Below are 22469 nucleotides of genomic sequence, written 5' to 3' on the forward strand. Positions count from 1 at the left end.
ACAACTTGGTTTTTTTATATATAGTAAAACTGAAATATGCAGTATTTAGTAATTAGAGCCCTAAAAGATCAATAATGCAGGACACCATTGATTTTAATTATTTCATATTTTTTAGTAATCACAGTGAAAAGATAAATAAAAAATCACTAAATATATTTGGAATCCAAACGGTGCCCACTCATAAAGTGATACATTTTCATTAGGTTTTTCTTTTACTTTCAACACTTAAGTTACGAGATCAACTTCAGATATAGCTGTCGATTTTATGCTGGAACTATTATTTTGTTTCTTTTATGCGCTTTTGTCAAAGAAAACTTTGATGTTTTTATATGGCTACTACACAATATATGCAATATTTACCACATAAAACATTTTAAAGTGAGATATTTGAAGTAATTGGAGCCCTGAAAATAATTAATTATAACATGGATTTTTTGTCTTTTTTTTTGTTTTTTGAGCAATGGCAAAAAAAGAAAAATAAAGAAAGACAAAAGAAAAAAAACAGCCTGCATGGCAGCTTTTGTGTCAACATTGCAACTTTTTCTCATTAGATTTCACCTCATTCCACTTTTTTTAATGTTCTTTTTTATTTTTACAATAGTATTTCCAGAATGTGTGGCGGGCCGGTAAACAATTAGCCGCGGGCCGCAAATGGCCCCCGGGCCGCACTTTGGACACCCCTGCTCTAGGCCTACATATGTGTGTACCGGTATACACATTTCGTTTTCTACCGCTTGTCCCTCTCGGGGCCGCGGGGGCATGGAGCCAATCCCAGCTGCATTCAGGCGGAAGGCAGGGTACACCCTGGACAAGTCGCCACCTCATCGCAGGGCCAACACAGACAGACAACATTCACACTCTAAGACCAATTTAGTGTTGTCAATCAACCTATGAAATACTCCAAAACATACAGTGTTATCAAGGTTTTGGTGTTTGTAGTGATTTTAATATTTAGTAGTACAGTGCAAATATTTACTGCTATCCTTGTAGCTAAAATAACCACAATATTAGAAGTGAAGTGAAGTGTATTATATTTATATAGCGCTTTTCTCTAGTGACTCAAAGCGCTTTACATAGAGAAACCCAATATCTAAGTAACATTTAAACCAGTGTGGGTGGCACTGGGAGCAGGTGGGTAAAGTGTCTTGCCCAAGGACACAACGGTAGTGACTAGGATGGCGGAAGCGATATTAGAAAGACCCTCTCAGTGGTGCAGTATGTTGGTAAAAACTACAACAAGAACAGTCATGCTGAATTTAATTGAAATGTGCTTAACCATAGACTGTAATTACTATAATATCAATGTCAATCAATCAATCAATATTTACTTATATAGCCCTAAATCACGAGTGTCTCAAAGGGCTGCACAAGCCACAATGACATCCTCGGCTCAGATCCCACATCAGGGCAAGAAAAAACTCAACCCAATGGGATAACAATGAGAAACCTTTGAGGGGACCGCAGATGTGGGGACCCTCCCCATGGGCGACCGGTGCAATGGACGTCGAGTGGATCTAGCATAATGTTGTGAGAGTCCAGTCCATAGTGGATCTAACATAATAGTGAGAGTCCAGTCCGTAGTGGGGCCAGCAGGAGATCATCTTGAGCGGAGACAGGTCAGCAGCGCAGAGACGTCCCCAACTGATGCACAGATGAGTGGTGCAGAGCAAAAAAGAAACGGCAGATCAACTGGTCTAAAAGGGGGGTCTATTTAAAGGCTAGAGTATACAAATGAGTTTTAAGATGGGACTTAAAAGCTTCTACTGAGGTAGCATCTCTTAACTGTTACCGGGAGGGCATTCCAGAGTACTGGAGCCCGAATAGAAAACGCTCTATAGCCCGCAGACTTTTTTTGGGCTCTGGGAATCACTAATAAGCCGGAGTTCTTTGAACGCAGATTTCTTGCCAGGACATATGGTACAATACAATCAGCAAGGTAGGATGGAGCTAGACCGTGTAGTATTTTATACGTAAGTAGTTAAACCTTAAAGTCACATCTTAAGTCCACAGGAAGCCAGTGCAGGTGAGCCAGTATAGGAGTAATATGATCAAACTTTCTTGTATATTGCTATGACATTGAAATGACTATTATTTCATTCTCAAACATAACCATATACTGTAATGACTATAATGTCAATGTCATATTACTATGACACTGAAATGACTATTATTTCATTCTCAAACTATGTACTGTAGCGGGAAGAAACGGTGAATGTTGACAGCGAATAAACACAAAGAAAGCAGTGTAACCTTCGTCTGTTCGCTGAAAAACAATTATTTCTGGCATGGAAATCAAAGCAAACATTAGCTGTTGACATTGAAATGACTATTACATTTCATTTTCAAACACTGTACTGCTGAGGGAAGAAACAGTACATTTTGACCGCCAATAGAGAGAGAAAAGAAACGCATAAAACTACATTACCCACAATGCTTTGTGCAGTGGCTTCATTTCCGGTACGGAAGTCATAACAAAGACTTGCTAGTAGGTAATTTATTTGGCGGCTTTCAATGAGTTTTACCATTTATAAATCCTAAAACCCGCTCATCCATAAAAATCAGGTACGTTTAAGCATTATTTTATTCGAAATAATTATTTGTGTTTTTAAAATGTAAAGCCAGTTTGGCTAATGCTAACTGCTAAGTTTGCTAATCTATTTAAGGCGACAGTTTCCTTGTGTGCTTTTTCTGTTTTTAAACGGTTCATGTACCAGAGCGGCCTAAAAGTATTTGTATAATGAACGGTATTATTCGGAACAAAGATCTGCTTATATATGTATTTTGGTTAAAATAATTAAGCAAACATTAGAAACAGCTGTGTAGTTTCACGCAACTCCAACAGCAATGCTAATCACATTGACATGCATGCTTAACATAATGAACACCTCTCTGACACTGTCATTCATAATCGAGCGTTGTATCTTTGTAAACGTAGATTAAATGAAATACAAATCTCTGCTTGATTTCATTAGTTTATGTCCTCTGAGTTGTATCAGTCAGTCATTCCATCAAACTTTATTTGCAAAATATTTTACGTCAGCTATAGCTGGACCAAAGCGCATAAATACAGGGCATAAAACAATAGCAGAATAAATATAATGAAACATAGAATATATTATCAAGTACAAGTTCATAAAAGTGTCACCGTAAGCACAATAAACGGGTCTTAAATTGTGTCTTAATGAAAAGTACATCTGTTATGATCCATATTTCGGCTGGACAAAAAAGACAATAGCACATAACATATAATAAAACAATAGAAAATTAAGTAGAAGTTCATTAACGTGTCTTAAGTACCAAATGCAGCTTGGAATACATGGGTCTTAAATGTAGTCCGAAAGAAATGTTACATTTGTGATGGTCCATATTTTGACTGGTAAAGTACTCCAAAGTTTGGGACCAGCTACGGAGTAAAACGGCCTTTTTAAAACAATCAATAAAAATGTAAAATCAACTCTAAAACAGACTGAAAGCCAGTGCAGAACTGGAGTGATGTGGCTTTGTCGTCAAGTGTCAAAGCAAAAAGGGATCAGAAATTCCCCCTGTATGATGGAAGTATTCGCCCATCTAAAGTTATTTCCCATTCATTCTCTCAGCTGCCATGGAGACCCCTGAGCCTGGCCCAGCCGATGGAGAGGAGCGCTCGGTGGAGCTGCGACCACGAACCCGCTCCAACCCTGAAGGTGCCGAGGACCGTCGTAGCAGCACCGGTAGTCTTGGAGGTGGAGGCAACCCCAACCTATCACAGCCAGCTGTCGGCAGCCGCGTCGAGGGCGAAGGCGAGGCCTCGACCAGCGACAGTCCTTCGACTTCCACCACGACCAGCATCTCCACAGCTGTGGCTCAGACTGTGACCCCTGTGGCTGCTACTGCTGCTGTTACACCAATGCAGCTTGCTGCTGCTGCTGCCGCCAAGGAGCGTCCCAAGCCCACACAACAGCTGCCTCCACTGTCAACCCCTCTACCTCCACCAGCAGAGTACCAGATACGAGTTCCTCGGGTCAACTGTCCAGAGAAAGTGGTAGGCTCAGTGTTATTTCACATACCAACTTCATTTTATGATGGTTAGTAGTTAATGTATTCCACAACACAGCAGCAACAGAATCAGTGTTGTAATAATGTCTGCATTAATAGCAGTATGGGAAGTATAACCGCATCGGAGCAGTAAAACCAAGATTAAAAAGCACATGCTGAGTGCTTCTGGATGCTGACCTCATGATACTATGCAGCTACTTGTGGATACCATCTTTTTTTGTCCTTTCAGTAAGTCTTTGCTGTATTTTGGCCATAAATGTTGTGTTACTCCATTACACAGGTGTTTTTTCTTCATGTTCAATTTTAACTTTTCAATGTCCAATTCAGGTGTATGATAGATATACTGTCAGTTATTCCACAGTTCTTCAAAGCCGAACAGGACATTCATTTTTCAGAGAGCTTAAAAAATGTAGGATTATTTTTTTTAATTACTTTTTTTTGCTCAAATTGCTCAAATCAACCTCAGCCCTAAACAAAAATACCAATCATGTCATGTCATGTTTTTTTTTTTTTTTTTTAAATTTAATCCTTTGAAGGCCTTTTGATCAAATGATATCATATTATTCAATTACAGCTGTTGATTGGTTCTGGACACAACCATGACAAATGAAATAAGTTAATAATCATTCATTATAAATTTAATATTTTTATTGCTAGGGCATGAAAAACCTGTTCGTGACCTTCCAAATAAGTTTTTTTTTTAACATTATGAGAGCCATCTAGACATGAAATAACACCCTTTACAATGGGTACACAAACAATCGATTCACATCCTAATCGCGATTCTTATTCATTTCCATTCTAAATTGATTAACATCGATTACATTTTAATGCAACTATAATGAGCTTTTTCAACCTGTAACCTGTTTTGAAAAGGTTTCATTATACTGTAATTAATATACCAAATAATACATTGCAAGAATTGGTTTAAATCAAAATCGTGTTGAATCGAGAGTCGAATCGTCACAACCGGAATCAGAGTCCGATTGAATTGTTCGGTGCCCAAAGATTTGACCCTTTATTCACATTTACTTTTTTAATCCAAATATAGTAATGCTGCTGAGGCTGAGCCAATCAGTGGCCACAGTACTGAACAGCTCGCTCTGATTGGTTTGTTCTCCTCTAGTGGTCAATATTACTGTAGTATTGATATTTTTAGGTAATTTGGCCACTTTTAAGGTTTGATAAGACTTAGATTTTTTACAATATGCTTTAAAAATAAATAAATACCCCCAAAAAATCTGCAATGTGGGGAAGTCGCAATATTTAAAGCGCGATGGGACAAGGAATGACTGTAGTATAAATTTGCGTAACAGGAGTTATTTTACTCATTTTAACCCGAGACATCTGGTCAAAATAAAATAAAAAAAGATGACATGTTTGATATTTTTGTTTCGGACTGAAGTTTATTGAAAAAATTTGAGCAAAAAAAACCAAATGTTTTTATGCCTTTCAAAACTCAAGGTCTTTTATGTCCCGTTTGACTTTGAAGAATATTCCAAATTGAATGTTTCCAGAGAGTTAAACATAGATGTGTTAATTGAAGCGTTCGCAGATGCTTAATATCCTAAAGTTTCGGACATTTCAAACCTGACATCCACAACATGTCTGTTCCCTGTAATAGATCATCTGCTTGGACCTTTCAGAGGAGATGTGTTTATCAAAGCTGGAGTCTTTCAATGGGTAAGCTCCTTATATAGCTCATCTTCCTAATTCTAGTGAAAGTGTTATTACAATATGCGTCTTCCTCTCCAGGACTAAAACAAATGCTCTGAACATTTCCCAGAAGATGATTGAGATGTTTGTGAGAACTAAGCACAAGATTGACAAGAGACACGAGTTTGCTCTGGTGGTGGTCAATGACGACGCTCTGTGGGTAAGTGACGGACACCTTGGAGCAACAGTATTTATGTAATTTGTCTTCACGGAATGTTCTACTCTACATTTGTTTAAGCTGTCAGGCTTCACTTCTGACCCCCGCGAGCTGTGCAGCTGTCTATACGACCTGGAGACCAACGTGTGCGAGACTTTCAGTATCCTTTCATTCAAAGTCCATTCTTACTTGTAAAATGTTGTTTTTTAGCCTTAACTGTCTTGCAGGTCTGGAAGATCTTCTCAATGTTATGTATGTACTCTGACCACCACTGCTTTGCCTAAGGTGTTCTATATGAAGGTGATTAAGTAAGATGTCTGTTTTACAGTCGTCAGAAGATTGAGCTGCCATCGATGGAGAACATCCAGACCGTGCCGCCTCCTTACGTGGTGCGGACTGTGCTCATCTACAGCCGCCATGCTGGGCAGCTACAACTCAACCCCTCTGAGGGCGTCAGTGTAAGTTCTACTGACCTGCTCTTTGGTTTTAGATGGCTGTCAGTGCGCTTTTTTTTTTGTAGAAATAGCATATGAAAAAACTGGAAAAAATTCAGCAAAAAGTTACATTATTGCACACACCGTAGGTCTCAGTTTTAAGACCAGTTGAATTGCAAGAATTTACATTTTACACTGTTTGATCTTAAGACGCTTGTAGGTAGAGTTTCAAAATACAAAAAGAAGAAATGGGAGTGAGACAAACATTTTAAGTTAGCAATTTAATGAGATTACTCATTATATCACGCTTCACTTAAGGAAGCCCAGTTCTAATTTAGAGAAATTAATGTGATGAAGTATTTCCTCGTCGTGGCCGGGTGACGGTCTAAGCAATGATTCTTGGAGGAACCTCCAGGCTACCGGTGAGTACTGTAATCTAGAGTAGGACATACTCAAGGCTACTGTATTGGGTGAAATGAGTGTAAAGGTGACTTTGTGTGTTATTTCATGTCCAAAGGGCTCTAAATATTTTTAAAAATGTATTGAGAAGTTTAAAAGTTTGTGTATGCTCTAAATATGAAAATATTTGATTTATTAATAATTATCCCACTTGGTGGAAATCCCATACCGCGGTCATGTCTTGTACCAATTAACCGCAGTAAACGAGGGACTGCCTATCCTTACCTATCCTATCTTATTGCAAACAGGCTGTTCATCAGCTGACCAAAAGTTTAAAACCACCGCCTTTTAAAAGCCAAAATGTGAATTCAATGTCATTTTCAATGTCATATATTCACACTATTATACTCTCTTGATGGCATAGGTAAAACAATTCCTCTCTTTGAACAAGGTTGTTAAGTTGCATAAACAAGACTTCTTGTAGTGTACCATTGCAGCTGAGGTCTGACGCAGTAAGAAAGTCATTTTATATTTCTTAAAAAATCCTGAGAGTTATGGAACAAAAAAGTCAAGCGGTGCACCCCAAATAAGTCCACCTGAAGTAAGCCGGAGGATCCGATTGGCTGTTCATTAAGACACAAGGGCTACAGCTATCGATTACCGGTACTTTAATAATGGAGTAATTTATCAATTACTTCCATAAATCGAGTTATCGCATAAAACACTTAATAGCATCAACGCGTTTTTTAGGGTTAAACACCAAAAAATATTTTCTGCTTGCCATAAATGTAAATGGTTTTTTTCTAATAAATCTACATCATCAACATTGAAAGTGCACTTTTAACATGTGTGCACTAATAAAAATGTAATAAAAAAACAACAACTTTCTGCTATTTGCCGTCACACAAATCATGGCCCACGTATACCACCGCTCTCGTGTGCTCTATTTCAGGAAACTAAGTCCACGTATATAAAGTTCCATGCACTCCATTCAATCCAGATGTTCAGTTTTATTAGTTACAGCACAGGTGTCCAGATCTGCCCAGCCACAGCATTTTACATGGCCCATGAAAGCCTGGAAATAATATGCATCCATAAAGTACTTCATCTTTCTCTAGCTATCTCCATTTCGACAAAAACAATACATGTACTGCATGCAGTTGCATATATTTGAAACTGTATTATCCAAAAATGCAACAAATATATATTCACAAAAATATTTTTGCTAAAATAAAAATACATATTTAAATATCTGCTTGATTTATGATTTCGTAGCAAATTATCCATCAAATTATACACTGTTTTTATGTTACAGAACCTGTGATAGTTATTTCTATTTACATTAATGCACTGTGAAAAAAACTGTGAATTTTATGGTAAAAAACTGGCAGCTCAGTCACCCAAATTTTAAAGTAAAAACAGCAACACCGTTCTTCCATTTATATTTCATGGGAACATTTTGGAATCTCAGCTGCCAATTTTATTTTGCCAAATCAACAGATGTAGCTATTGCATAAAGTAGAGGTTCTAAAACCTTTTTCACCAAGTACCACCTCAGAAAACACTTGACTCTCCAATAATGACCGACATTAAAATACAGAAGCGTAGTAGGCCTAAGTACTCATTAAAAACAAGGCAGATATTTTATTTAACAAGTGTATTTAATATTATTGGCCACTGTAACACTATACACGGTTTGAACAGCAAGACTGTTTAAATATAGGAAAATCAAACATTGTACTTTAATCAAGTTATTCTTTGGCATACCACTAGATGGAGCCTACTTACCACTAGTACCACTAGTACCACAGTTTGAAAATCACTGGCATAGGCAATTGTGTATCAATATCATGAGGTGAAACCTTATACATACCGGTATATATTTATATATTATTCACTTTTACAAGCAGCCCTCTGACGGCTGCCATATCTATGACGTGGCCCTTAATGAAAACAAGTTTGACATCCCCGAGTTACACTCACTAAACAATTAATCGAAGCAACAAAATATAAGTCAAAGCTATTTTATAATCAAATTAATAGTTACTGATTCATATAGTTTATCAGTTAAATGATATATAGTCCTACACCCATTTCTTATTTTTGCATTTTGAAGCTTTACTTAAAACCTTTCTAAATCCAACAGCGCAAAATATAAATTCTTGTCATTTTTCAACAAGTCTTAAAATTTTGATCAAGAGTGAAGGTTTTTTTCTTTCCAAATCCTTTTCACAAAATATATATAGTTTTTTAATAAAAGTAGGCCCCTACATCCTTTTTTATTTCTCAGTATGCAGCCCTCGGTGGATAAAGACACCCCCGCTTTAAGCTAACTTACTAGGAACAACACTTTAGGCAAGAGTACCTTTTTTTGTTGTGTCCTTGTGTAGTTGTTCAAATAGCCTACGGTTAGTGCTGCTGGCATGCTGTAGTCTAACATCTGACGCAATTCAACATGCATCTTTTATTTCTTGGCTTTCAGAAGATGCTCCAGTCTCCCTATTTTTTCTTCGACGTGGTCTACCTACACAATGGGGCAGAAGATCAGGGGGAGGAAACCAGCTGGCGGGTGAGTAGATCTTTTAAGTGCTTTTTTATTTTTATATACATTTTTTTATTCATCATACTAATTCAGATCTGAGAGCGAGACATCAATGCTCTCGGGTATATTGTGATGCATGCATCATATTATCATCTTAAGAGAATGCTGCTCCCTTAAGATGAGGGTGGTGCCTTGTTCAAGGGCATCTCGACAGTAGTTGGGATTGTAAGCAGACTGTACAACAATTAGTTGCAATATCATTTTGTCAGTAATGACACCAAACTGTAGTCCTCACCGAATTCAGTACTTTTATAGGTACCAACTGATGTCTGTTAGGATGCATGCAATTCTGTTGGTTTTCCAAAAGAAATAAACCAAAATAATAAGTGTAATTATAGTTCTAAACCTACTCCATCTCATAAACTTACAATAAAACATACCTTCATTTAATCAAAGTGTAATTTCAGGGGAATTTTGCAGCCGTGTTTGATGCACTGCGCAGTATATATTCATGCAGTGTTTAGTGACCAGCTAGTTGTCTAACACGCTCCCGCCGGCGCAATAAAGGTAAAAAAATACACAGAACTAACAAAAAAAAAAGGATTACCCCCATTATGACTTTTGAGTGAAGCATGTCAACTGTGGTGGCTGCCTCCAATGTGTTGTTTGTAATCACTGCGCTATGTCTGTGCTTTTACTCGTTTTTTAAAATATTTTTCATAGGTTTTGCTGTCTGCATGGCTTTCTGATTTTATTATCACCATACTTGAATACTGAACTAATAATTCTGCTTTTTACTGCAATATGTATTAGTTTACTTTGGATTCTTGGCAACACGTGCAAAAAAAGGTTCAATTTTAAATCAATGTTTTGTAAGGCAAAGTGTATTAATTTACTGTTACTGAGAGTCAGATATACTATGTTTCCCATGTGTATGTATACATGCTCACCTTGCACAAAGATACTGTTCATTCATTCATGGCATCCAGCCCTCCCAACTAAACTTTATTTTGCATAATTTTCTTCGATGTGATGCAAATACTTCCCGCATTTTTGGCGAGTGGAGCGCCCCCATGCTGCACAACAGTGCATGTTTACATGTCAAACATTATTCAATTAAAAGAAATGTCTGAGTAAGTGTGCGGTATCGCTTAGCAATGGCTCCAAACTGGTGTGGAACATGTTGCCCTGTAGTCACGTGAGGGGCTTTTGACCAATCAGGAGATCATCTGAAACCGAGTTGTCCATACTCTGTCTTAGTCTATACATTACTGCCATCTAACGTGTTGGAATTGCAACTGCATGCACATGTATACTCTACTATACATTACAGTACAACAGTTACAAAAGTGTCAGAACACAAGATAACTGGACATAGTACATCTCAGTGTTAAATGTTCCATAAAAAGTGAGATTTTTTTAAACAATTAACATTTATTAACATATTTGAACACACACAAAATTTGTGAAAATTAGTACCAAAGAGTACCAATTCCTGGTACCTAGGAACCTATTCTTAAGTACCGGGAATTGGTACTCTAGTGATTCAATTGTGAGAGGTACCCATCCTTACTCAGGTTGCATAATACGAACAGTACATAATTTAAAGACAATAAAAAACTAATATGGTCATAATTAAATGTATTGTTGGGATTAGAAGTGCGATACATTGTGGTTATCTAAGGGTTAGGGCTGAACGATTATGGCAAAAATAATAATAATTTTGATTGGTATTGAAATCACGATTAATAACACAATTATTCATTAATTTGAAAACATTAGTATTTATTGTACCTCCAAATCTCAACTTTAAATATAATCTAAAATAACAACTGGATATAAATTAGTAACAAATAAACAAAAAGGTAAATCATAATTATAGGAACAACAATAAATAAAAATAATTGCAATATGAAAAAACAAATTTAGAAACAATCAGTTTTTCCATTTAAATTTTTTGGAATCCTGTTTTTTTTACCTTTTATGCTTATTTTACTACCACAGAGTGTGCTTTTTGTGTCATAGATACAATTTTATAAAAATCAATCATTTAGTGAAAATGTATTTATGCAGCCCTTAAAGGCCTACTGAAACCCACTACTACCGACCACGCAGTCTGATAGTTTATATATCAATGATGAAATCTTAACATTATAACACATGCCAATACGGCCGGGTTAACTTATAAAGTGACATTTTAAATTTGCCGCTAAACTTCCGGTTCGAAACGCCTCTGAGGGTGACGTATGCGCGTGACGTATGCCTTCCACATTGAATCCAATACGAAAAAGCTCTGTTTTCATTTCATAATTCCACAGTATTCTGGACATCTGTGTTCGTGAATCTGTTGCAATTATGTTCATTGCATTATGGAGAAAGAAGCTGAGCAAGTAAAGAAGAAAGTTGTCGGTGCGAAACGGACGTATTTTTCGAACGAAGTCAGCAACAACAGTACACAGCCGGCGCGTCTTTGTTTACATTCCCGAAAGATGCAGTCAAGATGGAAGAACTCGGATAACAGAGACTCTAACCAGGAGGACTTTTGACTTCGATACACAGACGCCTGTAGAGAACTGGGACAACACAGACTCTTACCAGGATTACTTTGATTTGGATGACAAAGACGCAGACGTGCTACCGTGAGTATGCAGCTTTGGCTTCTAAACATTTGATAGCTTGACCGTATGTGCGCGTCACGTACGTAACTTTTAAAAAATATATAAGCTTTATGAACATTGGGTTAGGTGAACTGTCTTTTGGGCTGAGTGATTGTGTGTGTTGATCAGGTGTTTGAATTGTATTGGCGTGTTCTATGGAGCTAGGAGCTAGCAGAGGAGCTAGGAGCTAGCATAACAAACACGTAGGTGTTTTTATGCAGGATTAATTTGTGGCATATTAAATATAAGCCTGGTTGTGTTGTGGCTAATAGAGTATATATATGTCTTGTGTTTATATACTGTTGTAGTCATTCCCAGCTGAATATCAGGTACCGTGAGTATGCAGCCTTGGCTGCTAAACATTTGATAGCTTGACCGTATGTGCGCGTCACGTATGTAACTTTTTAAAAATATATAAGCTTTATGAACCTTGGGTTAGGTGAACGGTCTTTTGGGCTGAGTGATAGTGTGTGTTGATCAGGTGTTTGAATTGTATTGGCGCGTTCTATGGAGCTAGCAGAGGAGCTAGGAGCTAGCATAACAAACACGTAGATGTTTTTATGCAGGATTAATTTGTGGCATATTAAATATAAGCCTGGTTGTGTTGTGGCTAATAGAGTATATATATGTCTTGTGTTTATTTGCTGTTGTAGTCATTCCCAGCTGAATATCAGGTCACCCCCGGCTCTCACAGCATCTTCCCTATCTGAATAGCTTCAACTCCCCACTAGTCCTTCACTTGCACTTTACTCATCCACAAATCTTTCATCCTCGCTCAAATTAATGGGGAAATTGTCGCTTTCTCGGTCCGAATCTCTCTCACTTCATGCGGCCATCATTGTAAACAATAGGGAACTTTGCGTATATGTTCAATTGACTACGTCACGCTACTTCCGGTAGGGGCAAGCCTTTTTTTATCAGATACCAAAAGTTGCGATCTTTATCGTCGTCGTTCTATACTAAATCCTTTCAGCAAAAATATGGCAATATCGCGAAATGATCAAGTATGACACATAGAATAGATCTGCTATCCCCGTTTAAATAAAAAAAATTCATTTCAGTAGGCCTTTAATCACAATTGTCTCAAAGGTCTTTAGAAACTCACGATGACGTCGCCTGTTCTAAACCTACAAATGTCCGTTTATTAAATGCAAACATCCTCAGATTTAATACAATACATCTTAAGACAATTTTGACCTGTTGTATATGCATCAGTAAGTGGTTTAGGTATATAATGCTTGTGTAAGGTGTTTTTTGAAACCTTCATTTTGTTAAGACAGTCAGACCGGATGTTGCGCACCACGCTATTATTGTGAAGGGAGAAGTGTGCTGTTCTGATCTTCAAGCTGACGACTTGACGCTCACTCATCCATTTCACTGTTACAAGCTCAGGAATTTGCATGCACATCATTTGCATACTCCTTTTTTTTGCAATTTAAATACTTTTACCTCTCTCTGAGCTGCCACCTTGCCGTGGTAGAGGAGTTTGCGTGTCCCAATGATCCTAGGAGCTATGTTGTCCGGGGGCTTTCATGCCCCTTGGTAGGGTCTCCCAAGACAAACAGGTCCTAGGTGAGGGATCAGACAGAGCAGCTCGAAGACTTCTATGGGAATGAAACAACAAGGATTCAGATTTCCTTCGCCTGGACGCGGGTCACCGGGGCCCCCTTCTGGAGCCAGGCCCGGAGTTGGGGCACGATGGCGAGCGCCTGGTGGCCGGGCCTGTCCCCATGGGGCCCGGCCGGGCACAGCCCGAAGAGGCAACGTGGGTCCCCCCTCCAATGGGCTCACCACTCATGGGAGGGGCCATAGAGGTCGGGTGCATTGTGAGCTGGGCGGAAGCCGAAGGCAGGGCACTTGGCGGTTCGATCCTCGGCTACATAAGCTAGCTCTTGGGACGTGGAACGTCACCTCGCTGGGGGGGGAAGGAGCCTGAGCTTGTGCACGAGGTAGAGAAGTTCCGGCTGGATATAGTCGGACTCACCTCGATGCACAGCAAGGGCTCTGGAACCAGTTCTCTCGAGAGGGGCTGGCCACTCTTCCACACTGGCGTTGAAAGCAGTGAGAGGCGACGAGCTGGGGTAGCAATTCTTGTTGCCCCCCGGCTCAAAGCCTGCACGTTGGAGTTCAACCCGGTGGACGAGAGGGTAGCCTCCCTCCGCCTTCGGGTGGGGGGACGGGTCCTGACTGTTGTTTGTGCTTACGCACCAAACAGCAGTTCAGAGTACCCACCCTTTCTGGATACACTCGAGGGAGTACTGGAAAGTGCTCCCCCGGGTGATTCCCTTGTCCTACTGGGGGACTTCAACGCTCATGTTGGCAACGACAGTGAAACCTGGAGAGGCGTGATTGGGAAGAATGGCCGCCCGGATCTGAACCCGAGTGGTGTTTTGTTATTGGACTTTTGTGCTCGTCACAGATTGTCCATAACAAACACCATGTTCAAGCATAAGGGTGTCCATATGTGCACTTGGCACCAGGACACCCTAGGTCGCAGTTCCATGATCGACTTTGTAGTTGTGTCATCGGATTTGCGGCCTCATGTTTTGAACACTCGGGTGAAGAGAGGGGCGGAGCTTTCTACCGATCACCACCTGGTGGTGAGTTGGCTGCGACGGTGGGGGAGGATGCCGGACAGACCTGGCAGGCCCAAACGCATTGTGAGGGTCTGCTGGGAACGTCTGGCAGAGTCTCCTGTCAGAGAGAGTTTCAATTCCCACCTCCGGAAGAACTTTGAACATGTCACGAGGGAGGTGCTGGACATTGAGTCCGAGTGGACCATGTTCCGCACCTCTATTGTCGAGGCGGCTGATTGGAGCTGTGGCCGTAAGGTAGTTGGTGCCTGTCGTGGCAGTAATCCTAGAACCCGTTGGTGGACACCGGCGGTGAGGGATGCCGTCAAACTGAAGGAGGAGTCCTATCGGGTTATTTTGGCTCATAGGACTCCGGAGGCAGCGGACAGGTACCGACAGGCTAAGCGGTGTGCGGCTTCAGCGGTCGCGGAGGCAAAAACTCGGACATGGGAGGAGTTCGGCGAGGCCATGGAAAACGACTTCCGGACGGCTTCGAAGCGATTCTGGACCACCATCCGCCGCCTCAGGAAGGGGAAGCAGTGCACTGTGAACACCGTGTATGGTGCGGATGGTGTTCTTCTGACCTCGACTGCGGATGTTGTGGATCGGTGGAGGGAATACTTCGAAGACATCCTCAATCCCACCGACACGTCTTCCTATGAGGAAGCAGTGCCTGGGGAATCTGTGGTGGGCTCTCCTATTTCTGGGGCTGAGGTTGCTGAGGTAGTTAAAAATCTCCTCGGTGGCAAGGCCACGGGGGTGGATGAGTCCCGCCCGGAGTTCCTTAAGGCTCTGGATGCTGTGGGGCTGTCTTGGTTGACAAGACTCTGCAGCATCGCGTGGACATCGGGGGCGGTACCTCTGGATTGGCAGACCGGGGTGGTGGTTCTTCTTTTTAAGAAGGGGAACCGGAGGGTGTGTTCCAACTATCGTGGGATCACACTCCTCAGCCTTCCCGGTAAGGTCTATTCGGGTGTACTGGAGAGGAGGCTACGCCGGATAGTCGAACCTCGGATTCAGGAGGAACAGTGTGGTTTTCGTCCTGGTCGTGGAACTGTGGACCAGCTCTATACTCTCGGCAGGGTCCTTGAGGGTGCATGGGAGTTTGCCCAACCAGTCTATATGTGCTTTGTGGACTTGGAGAAGGCATTCGACCGTGTCCCTCGGGAGGTCCTGTGGGGAGTGCTCAGAGAGAATGGGGTATCGGACTGTCTGATTGTGGCTGTCCGCTTCCTGTACGATCAGTGTCAGAGCTTGGTCCGCATTGCCGGCAGTAAGTTGGACACGTTTCCAGTGAGGGTTGGACTCCGCCAAGGCTGCCCTTTGTCACCGATTCTGTTCATAACTTTTATGGACAGAATTTCTAGGCGCAGTCAGGGCGTTGAGGGGATCCGGTTTGGTGGCTGCAGCATTAGGTCTCTGCTTTTTGCAGATGATGTGGTCCTGATGGCTTCATCTGGCCAGGATCTTCAGCTCTCACTAGATCGGTTCGCTGCCGAGTGTGAAGCAACTGGGATGAGAATCAGCACCTCCAAGTCCGAGTCCATGGTTCTCGCCCGGAAAAGGGTGGAGTGCCATCTCCGGGTTGGGGAGGAGACCCTGCCCCAAGTGGAGGAGTTCAAGTACCTAGGAGTCTTGTTCACGAGTGAGGGAAAAGTGGATTGTGAGATCGACAGGCGGATCGGTGCGGTATCTTCAGTAATGCGGACGCTGTATCGGTCCGTTGTGGTGAAGAAGGAGCTGGGCCGGAAGGCAAAGCTCTCAATTTACCGGTCGATCTACGTTCCCATCCTCACCTATGGTCATGAGCTTTGGGTTATGACCGAAAGAACAAGATCACGGGTACAGGCGGCCGAAATGAGTTTCCTCCGCCGGGTGGCGGGGCTCTACCTTAGAGATAGGGTGAGAAGCTCTGCCATCCGGGGGGAGCTCAAAGTAAAGCCACTGCTCCTCCACATCGAGAGGAGCCAGATGAGGTGGTTCGGGCATCTGGTCAGGATGCCACCCGAACGCCTCCCTCGGGAGGTGTTTAGGGCACGTCCAACCGGTAGGAGGCCACAGGGAAGACCCAGGACACGTTGGGAAGACTATGTCTCCCGGCTGGCCTGGGAACGCCTCGGGATCCCCCGGGAGGAGCTGGACGAAGTGGCTGGGGAGAGGAAAGTCTGGGCTTCCCTGCTTAGGCTGCTGCCCCCGCGACCCGACCTCGGATAAGCGGAAGAAGATGGATGGATGGATGGATAAATACTATTATGATTGTAAGAAACCAAAACTGAAATCCGTTCATCCATCCATTTTCTGCCGCTTGTCCCTTTTTAATCAAGAATAACATTTGATGAATTGTCCAGCACTACTAAGGGTTCATTACCACTTTTTCCTTTTTTTTCCCCATGCTTCCATTCTCCAGCAACTGAACTTAATGTTTTCTATGTCCAGGAGAACTACACGGCTTTCTGCAACCTAGACTCAAAGGGAATGGGTTATCGCTTTGAGGTTTCTCTGAGCGGCCCTGCCATCGAGCTGCACAACTGCATGGCCAAACTTCTGGCTCACCCTCTGCAGAGACCTTTCCAGAGCCACGTGTCCTACAGCCTCTTGGAGGGGGACGAGATGCAGGACGTGGAGGCCACAGTCTAGAACAGGACTTTGTTCTGTGAGGTTCAAACGCACACTGAATATTAATAGACTGGCACAGGGATTGTCCAAAAACACGTACATTTATCTTATCTTGTAGGTTTTACTCATGACTAAAGACTGGCTAATATTTAAAGAATGACAAAAACATCAAGATGAGACCACCTCAGTACACACGTATGCAATATCAATCAACAAAGATGTGAACTGGAGCATAATGTACTGTTGTGTACTTTCTGTGTGGAATATTTTTACGTGGTCATCTGCACCTTTACTAAAAAAGAAATGGTTTGTTTTAGTCATGTTCTACTCCCGCACGAACACATGATTGCAACAAATGGATTTGGCGCAACCTGTTTACCCTCATAAACACATTATAACGGGACTATCTGTGAATGTAGCTTGTCGGTAAAACTCTGTATAGTCGGTTCAAAAACAGTTTTTCAAACTGGACAAAATGAAGTGACAGAAGAAAGTTTATTTTTCTATTTCTGAACATACTTGGGTTTTTTTTCTCACGTTCAACATTCCTGTCTTCGGCCGCGCTTACTCTGCATACCAAATTGGATTTTTTTGCCCTCAAGTGACACAGATCTGATTATTTTTTTGCCAGTCTAAAAGCCCCAAAGTGTTTCAAATCGGATCTTTTTGTATCAGATTCAGGCCACATCAGGAGGTAGTCCTGAGTCTGATCTTTTCAAATGTGACTTCGGTCTGAACGCAATGCAACCCTAATGTGATATTTTGTCGGCTTTGGGCGAGCTACGTAACTTGTGTGCGCCAGGAAAGACGCAGTCGCCAGCGGAAGTGAATATTTCATCACAACATCCGGTTTTGGTGAGCAACGTCTATTAAAGACGATTGCATTTTTGGTGCATCACTTGTCAGTAGTGCGCAAATAACAAGCTATATGTAATGCATAAATATATATTTTGACTCCGAAGAAATGGCGATTGTTGAAGAACCGGACTTGACGCTGTACCGCATTTTCTTACATGTGAGTTGAATTATAAAGCTCCTGTAGATTCACGCTGATGTCTGTGTTCCTCTACTTAACAGCTATTAAAAGATTAGAACCCTCCCAAATATATTACACTATATATATCCATTCGTACATCGCTTGAATTTATTTCACATAAATACACAAATTTTTAAGGTGTTGCGACTTTTATTCTATTTTGTAATAGTAGTGACTTCCTCCCGGTCAACTTTCTTTGTTTTCACTTTATCGTAGTGCGCATGCAAGTGAGGTGGAGGCCACATTTGGGCTATACGCGTTTACACTGGAGTCTGATAAAAACATTTTACTTGCAGTGTAAACAGTCAGCTGGAGAAAATCAGATTTACATTTTTTTTTATTTGGGCCACTTTGGACTGCAGTGTAAACGTAGTCTTTGACAGTGTCTGTTACAAAGTAGATGCACATGCGTCATGGCCAAAATCTCCATCTAGGTGCTAGAGGATGGGGCTATAGTCCCCGCAACTCACCACCACAAATAGATTGCTGTCCTAAAGGAAACAGCGAATACCTTTTTAAAAAAATGTGCCTTTACCAAATAATACTGCTCTGTTTTGACATTGCCAGTGATGTATTAATTTAACAATATCTTTATTATTGTAGTTGTGCTGTAGTGTAGAAGTGTATCGTATTATCTTTCTGATCGTTTGGTTAACTTATTGTGTGGCAGCTGTCACTACGATGCAGTACAGCTCAACAGTACACGTCAATGTATGTTTTTTCATTGTTACATTAAATATCTGTCCATGCAGTAAACATACTATCTATTTTTACTTATAAAAATGTTTATTTTATAGACAATAAATTACAAAGACAAAAGTTATTTACTGTTTAACTCCATCCATTTTCTACCACTTGTCCCTTTCGGGGTCGCGGGGGGTGCTGGAGCCTATCCCAGCTGCATTCGGGCAGTAGGCAGGGTACACCCTGGACAGGTCGCCACCTCATCGCAGACTGTTTAACTCATTTGTTTGAAATAGTTGTTTCTGTGCTGTCTACATAGTCGCCAGCAGGTGGCAGCATGTCTCCTAGAAATGAGGATGGAAAATACAAAGTAGATTACAGATTTCAAGTGGATTTTACTTATTGTAGAGATACTATTTTTAAACTACTTTTCAAACTTAATGCAACTTTTACACATCAGTGTCCATTTCTTCAGATAATTGGACATAATCATTAAAAAGGTTATATTTATTAATGTTCGCTCTTATCTACTTGTGGTGTGAATATTACTTGAGTGCTAAAGACGTGCGTCTCCTGTCACTTATCTAAAGTAGTCTTTTTGTCTTATCCGTCCTACTTCCTGTTTTGGATCTAACAAACGGCAGCCTGATAGTTCCTCACTTTCTGTCACTCACAGGCCTTCATAATTGAGGTTTTTCCCCAGACAGGGCATGTTGTTAGCGAGACAATAGGGAGCAGGAAAGCTTGAGGCCCAAAAGACCTTTCCCCTTTTTCCACCCTCATTGCTGCAGATAACAGCATGATTCTGTACTGCAGGGAGAATTTGTTATTCCTCAAGAATGACAGCTCCCTATTGTTTTCATTCCTTCACTCCTCCACTGCTATGACCCCTTTCCGTGCTGGCTTGGAACAGGATATGCTCTTTTCTTATTTTCTCCCTACAGTCTGGCCGCTGTGCTGAGGAATTCCCTCCCCATCTGATGAAGCTTCAATTATTTTCACTGATATATTTCATGTTTAGTGTTAACTATGTAACAACATTACCAGTTCAACTAACATTTAGGCTGGCCAGCAACTCATGTGCATGAAACACACTAGAACCACTTTACTTATGGATTTGAGGTAGAAATTAGCAGTTCTACTTACTTTTTTGTTTTTTAATTACATCTTAAAAACGATTTATCTTGCCTGGGTTAGTTTTTTCCCCAGTACAACCTCACATTTGTATATGTACAGCTAATTTTCTTAACACATTGTACCTAAAATTGCACTGAAACATATCAATCCAGTACACATCTTTTGGGCTTCAGTCTGTCGTGGATTTTTTTCTTAAGCTTATTCTATCTATTTTTTGCCTAAATAATGCATTTTCAAGCATAAACATGGCTAAATAAACGGAAAATATCAAAATTGGCCACTGGAGGAGACCAAACCAATCAGAGCATGTTGTTCAGTATCGTGGCCACTGATTGGCTCGGCCTCAGCCAGCATTACTATATTGGATTAAAGGATTGTAAAGGTGACAATGTGGGTAGTATTTCATGTCTAGATAGCTATCATAATGTAAACAAGGATTTAGAAGCTTGCAAACAGGTTTTTTATTCTCTAGCTATTAAAATTATTAATCTATAGCAGGGGTCACCAACCTTTTTGAACCAAGAGCTACTTCTTGGGTATTGATTAATGCGAAGGGCTACCAGTTTGATACACACTTAAATAAATTGCCAGAAATAGCCAATTTGCTCAATTTACCTTTAACTCTATGTTATTATTAATAATTAATGATATTTACACTTAATTGAACGGTTTAAAAGAGGAGAAAACACGAAAAAAAATGACAATTAAATTTTGAAACATAGTTTATCTTCAATTTCGACTCAAAATTCAACCGAAAAAAAGAAGAGAAAAACTAGCTAATTCGAATGTTTTTGAAAAAATTTAAAAAATAATTTATGGAACATCATTAGTAATTTTTCCTGATTAAGATTAATTTTAGAATTTTTATGACATGTTTTAAATAGGTTAAAATCCAATCTGCACTTTGTAAGAATATATAACAAATTGGACCAAGCTATATTTCTAACAAACACAAATCATTATTTCTTCTAGATTTTCCAGAACAAAATTTTTAAAAGGAATTCAAAAGACTTTGAAATAAGATTTCAATTTAATTCTACAGATTTTCTACATTTGGCAGAATAATTTTTTTGAATTTTAATCATAATAAGTTTGAAGAAATATTTCACAAATATTCTTCGTCGAAAAAACAGAAGCTAAAATGAAGGATTAAATTAAAATGTATTTATTATTCTTTACAATAAAAAAAAAAATTTACTTGAACATTGATTTAAATTGTCAGGAAAGAAGAGGAAGGAATTTAAAAGGTAAAAAGGTATATGTGTTTAAAAATCCTAAAATCATTTTTAAGGTTGTATTTTTTCTCTAAAATTGTCTTTCTGAAAGTTATAAGAAGCAAAGTAAAAAAATTAATGAAATTATTTAAACAAGTGAAGACCAAGTCTTTAAAATATTTTCTTGGATTTTCAAATTCAATTTGAGTTTTGTCTCTCTTAGAATTAAAATGTCGGGCAAAGCGAGACCAGCTTGCTAGTAAATAAATAAAATTTAAAAAATAGAGGCACCTCACTGGTAAGTGCTGCTATTTGAGCTATTTTTAGAACAGGCCAGCGGGCTACTCATCTGGTCCTTACGGGCTACCTGGTGCCCGCAGGCACCACGTTGGTGACCCCTGATCTATAGTTAGTAATTCCTATTTAGCAAACATTTATTTACCACGGCCTGGTGTTAAGAACCCTTCTTACAACTACGAATGCAAATATAAAACATACTTAAACCCTACAAATTTATCAAAGTTAGAAGACGTGAAATACTTAAAATTAATATAATGATTTACCTCAGGCAGTTAAATTTTACTAACTACTGTACAAAACAAATATGTCATATTTCATAGAATAAAAACCCCCAGAATGTTTGGAATGACAACAAGCTTTTGTTTCCACCAATAGTAAGGTGTTGTCTTGTTTCATTGCCTTCTTACTTTTGTTTACTTCTGCAACAAAAGCACATGAAAAAGAGAAATAACTTGAGAACACGAAGACAAAAATCACTGTGGATATTATCGCTAACCCGAGTGCAGCTGGGATAGGCTCCAGCTCCCCCACCCGTGACTTTGAGAGGGACAAGCGGTAGAAAATGGATGGATGGTTTTACTTGACCAATTTACACCATTTAAAATCTTGCAAGCACCTTGAAGTCTGCACTTGTAACCTAAGTTGACCTGTGCGGTTGCGTCGTCATGTTGCAATCTAACACGATGCGCCTGCATTTACAGCGTATGCGAGGTTGCGGACAACTTGAAGGGGAACTGCACTTATTTTGGAATTTTGCCTATCGTTCACAATATAATATTTTTTTTGCATTCTGACATGTAAAAATTGGCTCATTCTAGGTAGCTAGCAATGGGAGCAATCAATACTACCTCTTAATCACTTTAAAAATGCATTCAAAAACCGGCAAAAATACCTAATTTACGTTCCGTAACCTGTATAATAACCAAGCTGTGGCAACATTGTTTTTGTAAGAGGAAACAATGAAAAACT

The 22469-nt window shown here is 40.2% G+C and overlaps 1 protein-coding gene across 3 annotated transcripts in view; it reads left to right on the forward strand.

The window, feature by feature from the left end:
• Positions 1-18999, forward strand: part of babam1 (BRISC and BRCA1 A complex member 1) — a 33155-nt gene extending 14156 nt beyond the window's left edge. Inside the window, exons 1-9 of one of the 3 annotated variants that reach the window (XM_062028395.1) lie at positions 2444-2562; positions 3597-4021; positions 5660-5718; positions 5791-5911; positions 5990-6068; positions 6136-6160; positions 6237-6366; positions 9224-9310; positions 16950-18998. In XM_062028395.1, coding sequence (XP_061884379.1) covers positions 3602-4021; positions 5660-5718; positions 5791-5911; positions 5990-6068; positions 6136-6160; positions 6237-6366; positions 9224-9310; positions 16950-17150 — 1122 coding nt within the window. In that variant the 5' untranslated portion in view covers positions 2444-2562; positions 3597-3601 and the 3' untranslated portion in view covers positions 17151-18998. Of the gene's footprint in view, positions 1-2443; positions 2563-3596; positions 4022-5659; positions 5719-5790; positions 5912-5989; positions 6069-6135; positions 6161-6236; positions 6367-9223; positions 9311-16949 lie in introns of those variants that run through there. The other 2 variants (XM_062028397.1, XM_062028394.1) reach the window with 2 other exon arrangements.
• Positions 19000-22469: the final 3470 nt, after the last annotated feature.

The sequence above is a fragment of the Entelurus aequoreus genome, linkage group LG19 (genome assembly GCF_033978785.1).
Source record: "Entelurus aequoreus isolate RoL-2023_Sb linkage group LG19, RoL_Eaeq_v1.1, whole genome shotgun sequence".
Classification (NCBI taxonomy): Eukaryota; Metazoa; Chordata; class Actinopteri; order Syngnathiformes; family Syngnathidae; genus Entelurus; species Entelurus aequoreus.